The 5,352-nt window shown below is 65.2% G+C and overlaps 1 protein-coding gene across 1 annotated transcript; it reads left to right on the top strand.

Annotated features, from left to right (window-relative positions):
* The first annotated feature begins 2,715 nt into the window (after positions 1–2,715).
* LY6D (lymphocyte antigen 6 family member D) lies at positions 2,716–4,238 on the top strand. The gene is made up of 3 exons (XM_004387420.2): positions 2,716–2,767; positions 3,712–3,810; positions 4,015–4,238. The coding sequence occupies exons 1-3, from the start codon at positions 2,716–2,718 to the stop codon at positions 4,236–4,238; spliced, it is 375 nt and encodes a 124-aa protein (XP_004387477.2).
* Positions 4,239–5,352: the final 1,114 nt, after the last annotated feature.

Raw genomic sequence — 5,352 nt, 5'->3', positions numbered from 1 at the left:
CTGTCCCCGCCACCCCCCAACACACACCCAGAGTGGCTTCAACCAGATGCAAACATCCCAGAGAACAGCCCAGCCCAGTCCTGGCGCAGAACCCAGGGCCGGCCAAGGGCCTCCAGGGCGGCCAGTCCTGAGTCCCAGTAGCTAGAACCTCATCTGCACAGTGGTGGGTCCAGCACGTTGGTAGGTCTGTTCTGTCCGGCAAGAATAGCACCTCAGGGCAGCATTCCGGAGCCCTGGGGTGTGTCCTTGTGTACCGACCAGGCTCCCCTCCGCCCCATGGCAGCCTGAGGCTGCAGAAGCCTCCTCTGTCCCCAGAGTCTTGGGCACCCCCAGGGGGATCTGCATTGCCTACCTCAGTGCCCTCCCCCAGTCCAGGGCAGGCTCTCAGAGGGGCCTGAGCCTGTGCCCCCCACTTCGGGCCGTGCACACCCCACCACCTGGAGGCTTGGACTTCATTGCTGTCCCTCCCCTAAGATGCTGAGACCCAGGGGAGGGGGCAGGAAGGCAAGCGCAGAGAGGGGCCACAAGCAGGGAAACTCTGGCCCAGACACACTGGGCCCCGTGTCTCCTGGGCCGCACTCCTGCCGATGGTCCACATCAGGGCTGGGAGAGAGGGCAGGCCAGGAGGGAGCCACTGGGGTGGGGTCTGAGCACTCAGCAGGAGGGGAAAGGGGGCTGGTGTCACAGAAAGAAGTGCAGAGACCTCAGCCGGGTCCTGCCCCCACGGACCCTGGCCCTCTCTAGCCCTCATTTCCTCCCGTACAGGCTGACATGAACGGTTAAGTGATCAACTAGTAGCTGACAGGTTGTCGGTTTGAACCCACCCAGGGGTGCCTGGGAAGAAAGCCTGGCGATCGACTTCCTCAAAGCCACAGCCTTGAATATCCTGTGGAGCAGTTCTACTCTGCACACATGGGGGCACCATGAGTGGGAACCGAGTCGATAGCACCGAACGAGAACACGGGGTGCTGGAAGGAAGGGTGCCGACTTCAGCACGCTGACAGTGCTTCCTCTCCCACTGGAATCCTGCCCCCAAGGCCACAGCCACGCCACCCCTTGCAGGAAGCCCTCCCTGACTGCCCGGTGACCTCCTGGTTCTCGGAGGGCTCCTGCTGTCCAGGCCACCCACATTCTCCTGTACATAGAAGTGTCCAGCACCATTGCTCCTGCTGCGCTGGGAAACCCCGGGTGGCAGAGCTCACATCCTCACGGGCAGCCCTGCCGGGAACAACGGTCTCCCTCCACGGAGTCCGCTGCCTGCAGACTGCCCGGACCTCCACTCCCAGCCCACCTGCACGTCCTCGCACCCTCCAGCTCCACTGGGTTAGCAGGAATTCCATTGCCTCTCCCAAACCCGTTCTTCCAGAAGCCTGGTGGGGGCAGCCTCATGAGTCACCCCTCCTCACCTCACACCCCACACCGAGCTCTGCACCTGTTTCCACGGCCCCTGAATCACCCTCCCAGGTTCCACCCTTCATCAGCCGTGCCTCACTCAGGGGGGCCGGGGCTCCTCTCTAGGCCTGGGGACCCCTGCTGTACCTGCCTGGTAAGGTCAGGCCCCAGCTTCCCTCAACAAGCCCCTGGGGCCCGGGGAAGGGCAGGACAGGCAGCCTCGGGAGCCCTGCACCCCTCCCTGCCCCCTCCAGGGCACCGAAGCACTGCCAAGGGAACCCTCCACCTCTGGGTGGGAGGACCAGGGGGTCTGCGCCAGGTCTGAGCCCCTCAGCCTGGCCCCTGCATCCCATCCAGGCCCACCCCCCTCACCCATGTCGCCTCCAGGGTGGGGCAGGAAGGAGCTGGGGCCATCTGGGCCCCCTTCAGCTAGGCCCCAGGCTCGCAGGCTGGTGGGGAGGGGGCAGTGCTCTGAGAACCTGAGAGGAGGGAGGGGAAGGGGACCCTGCTCTGGGGCCTGAGCTCTGGGGGCTGGCCTGGAAGAGCCCACAGCCTGGGGGGCCAGGACAGAGACTTGGAGAGATGTGAGGGGCACCCTGGTGGGGGCCTGGCCCTAAGGGGATGGAGGCAGGGATGGTGCGGACCTGAGTCTTGGCCAGCACCACCCCTGCCCTCGCCCATCAGCCCAGTCCCCTCTCCTGCTCAGCTGGGCCTCCGACCTCATTCCAGCCAGCGCTTACTTGGCACCTACTGTATACGAGGTCCAGTACTCATTTCTCCGCTCTCCCGCCCCCCCACGTCCACCCCCTCACGCCCTCGCCCTGTGCACCCAGCCCCTCCTCCTTCCTCTTTGCTTTGCTTCCACAGGTTCCTTTGTACCAGGGCTGCACCCCGTCTCCAGGCGTCCTGAGCCCAGGAAGGCAGACGCAGCCTCTTCCTGCCTCCGCTGCCCCACGGACACAGCCCTGGGCACCCAGGGGCACCCAGAGCAGGGACGAAATAAACAATGCCACAGGATGGTGTCAGAGAGGGGACAGAAGGACAGAGTGATGCAGGGATGGACAGATGGTGAAGAGACCCAGAGAGACAGAGTCAGAGAGGGCAACAGAGGGAGCTGCAGGGCGGAGATGCACCTAGGGCCCTGGCAGAGGCAGGGCAGGGTGGGTGTGGGCCAGGTGAGGCGGGGCCAGTCCCTGTACTGGGCTGACTCACGCACTGGTCCCGGAATGCCAGTGCCTGGCCCGCTGCCCGCCCCGCCCTGCCCCGTGCCAGCTATAAGGACTCTGGGTAGGGGGCCCCCACTGTTCCCAGATGACGCCCATGATGAAGACGGCCTTGCTGCTCCTCCTCACACTGGCTGTGGCCAGCGGGCCAGGTGAGGGGCTGGGGGGGGGTGGGGGCAGCTGGACCCTCATCCAGGCTGGGCAGGACCGGGAATCACCCAACGTCAGAAGCTGGAGTTTTTGACCTTTAGCCTAGAGAATCCTGAAACTGAGATGCTCCGCTCCTGGAGCTGTGGGATCTTAGAATTAAAAAAACACCCCTCCATCTGGCTTAGTGGGATCACACCCCTCCATCTGGCTTAGTGGGATCACACCCCTCCATCTGGCTTGGTGGGATCATACCCCTCCATCTGGCTTAGTGGGATCACACCCCTCCATCTGGCTTAGTGGGATCACACCCCTCCATCTGGCTTGGTGGGATCATACCCCTCCATCTGGCTTAGTGGGATCACACCCCTCCATCTGGCTTAGTGGGATCACACCCCTACATCTGACTTGGTGGGATCACAGGCCTATTTAAGAATCAGAGACTCTGAGTCCCGATTCGTGGGATCAGACCCTCGGAGTCAGAGTGGAGCTGGGGGTTGTCTGAGATGCACCCCCCAACCGGGGATCCAGGCCCTGCCTGCCAGCCCCTCCCCATCCCCGCGGGACAGCCCTTCCCCTCAAGGCTTACAGCAGCCAAGCTGACAGCACCTGGCCCGGCTCAGCTCAGCCTCAGGAACATCGGCTGCTGTGCTGGGGACAGCCCTTTGGGTGAGGGACGGCGTGTCCTCTGGACCTGCTCTCAGCCCAACCCCAGATTCCCGACGGCCCTCAGAGGGTGGGGTCTCCGGGACACTCCCACACTGGCCTGTGGCAGACTCCTGCTCTGGGGGCTTCCCGGGCCAAGGAGACATCATCTCCCTGAGGTGTTTACAGGAAAGGCGCCCTGGCAGGCCCACCAGGGTGGCCTAGGCGGGGTGCAGGCGGGGTCTCTGCGGGCAGTGAGCCGGCCTCCTTGTGCTGTTGAGACCCTGACCCCCCTCCCCCCCAGCTCGGGCGCTCCAGTGTCACGTGTGCGTCAGCACCTCCAACTGCAAGCAGCCCCAGACCTGTCCGGCCAGCTCACGCTTCTGCAGGACCATGACGACCGGTGAGTGCCGGCCAGGGACAGCATGCAGGGTGCCCAGGGGTGGGACCAGCCCCAGGGAGGTGGCGGTGATGGTCTCAGTGATCACAATGGCCAAGGGGATGCTGGCGGGAGCTGGGCATGGGCTGCCGGGGACACAAGCTGGACAGCCTGGGGCGGGGGCTGTGGCCGCGGCCTGCGTCCTCTGACAGCGCCCCCATCCCCCAGTGGAGCTGCTGTCTGGGAACCTGGTGAAGAAGGACTGTGTGGACTACTGTGAGACCAAGTACTTCCAGCAGGGCCAGGTCAGCAGTGGCTCAGCCACCACCCTCTGCTGCCAGGGTGACCTGTGTAACGCAGGCCGCAGCAGCGCGGCTGCCCTCTCCAGCGCCACTCTCGGCCTGACACTGGCCCTCGGCGTCCTCGCCCTCATCCTGGGCCCCAGCCTGTGACCCCCCAGGGCCTTTCAGGGGCTTTCCGTGCCCTCCCACCTCTCCCCTCCCTGCCCTGGGGGCTTCCACGGCCCCTTCCCATCCATGGGGGGGTTCTGACACCGTAGGCTGAGGGGTCCCCAAGTCCTCCTGATAAAGCACTGAAGACTGAGGCCGTCCCCCCTCCAAGGCGGAGGGGACGCAGCCTCCCTGAGCGGTGCGGGGGGCAGGCGACCGAAGTCACTAGAGGCCTCTGCTCTCGTGCCCGTGTTGTTTGGTTTCTGTTTATTTTTCCACTCGAACCTCTGGACGAGAATAAATGATCCAAAACCAGCGCGGCTGGGCTGTGCTGCCCCGGGAGCGGAGGGGCTGGGCTGGGAACACGGGGCTCACCGTCCTGAGTCTTACGGTGTGCCACCGGGGCCAGCCGCGCCAACTGGGTGCTGAGACTGAAGTCCCCATTGCTCCCTTACTCTGACAAGACATGACCCTCGGCACCCCCGCTGCAGCACCAGGGCTGGGTGGCAGGTGGCACTCCCCGGTGAGGTCCGAATTGCTGCTGGGGCGGAGGGCTGGGGGCTGCAGGGGAGGAGGGCTGGGGGCTGCAGAGGAGGAGGGCTGGGGGGCTGCAGAGGAGGGCTGGGGCCAGCGGAAGGCAGGCCCCACCCACGCAGCATCCTTGGTCCAGCTGAGGGGCAGGGAAGAAGGCCCCCCCAGGGCAGGCCCCGTGTACCATGCCCCAAGAGCCTCCATCAAGCCGTGGTTGAGACACCCCAGGCTGCAGTCCAGCCCCTGGACCTGTCCAGACTCTGCCTGCCCACAGCCACAGCCTGCACTGCCAGGATCGGATCCCACCCAGCTGAGCCCGGCAGCCCTTCCGCCAGACCTCACCAGGTGGTGACAGGCTAGATCGGCGACACCGGGCTGTCTACAGGCGGGAGAGCCTGGGAGAAGCACAGCCTGAGACCCTGGGGCCACTGCCTGGGTTCTGGGCCCGCTGCCTGGGTTCTGGGGCCACTGCCTGGGTTCTGGGGCCACTGCCTGGGTTCTGTGCCTGCTGCCTGGGTTCTGGGCCCACTGCCTGGGTTCTGGGCCCTCTGCCTGGGTTCTGGGCCCTCTGCCTGGGTTCTGGGCC

Source organism: Trichechus manatus, unplaced genomic scaffold (genome assembly GCF_000243295.1).
Source record: "Trichechus manatus latirostris isolate Lorelei unplaced genomic scaffold, TriManLat1.0 scaffold00185, whole genome shotgun sequence".
Taxonomy (NCBI): Eukaryota; Metazoa; Chordata; class Mammalia; order Sirenia; family Trichechidae; genus Trichechus; species Trichechus manatus.
Note: the sequence above shows the minus strand (reverse complement) of the source record. Positions and strands in the feature narration are given on the sequence as shown.

Bases quoted from the DNA above. Each gene is read 5' to 3' on its own strand.
- LY6D (XM_004387420.2), top strand. From the start codon at position 2,716: ATGAAGACGGCCTTGCTGCTCCTCCTCACACTGGCTGTGGCCAGCGGG. The intron at 2,768-3,711 runs GTGAGGGGCTGG...CCTCCCCCCCAG, and splicing joins GGCTGTGGCCAGCGGGCCAG to CTCGGGCGCTCCAGTGTCAC. The intron at 3,811-4,014 runs GTGAGTGCCGGC...CCCATCCCCCAG, and splicing joins CTGCAGGACCATGACGACCG to TGGAGCTGCTGTCTGGGAAC.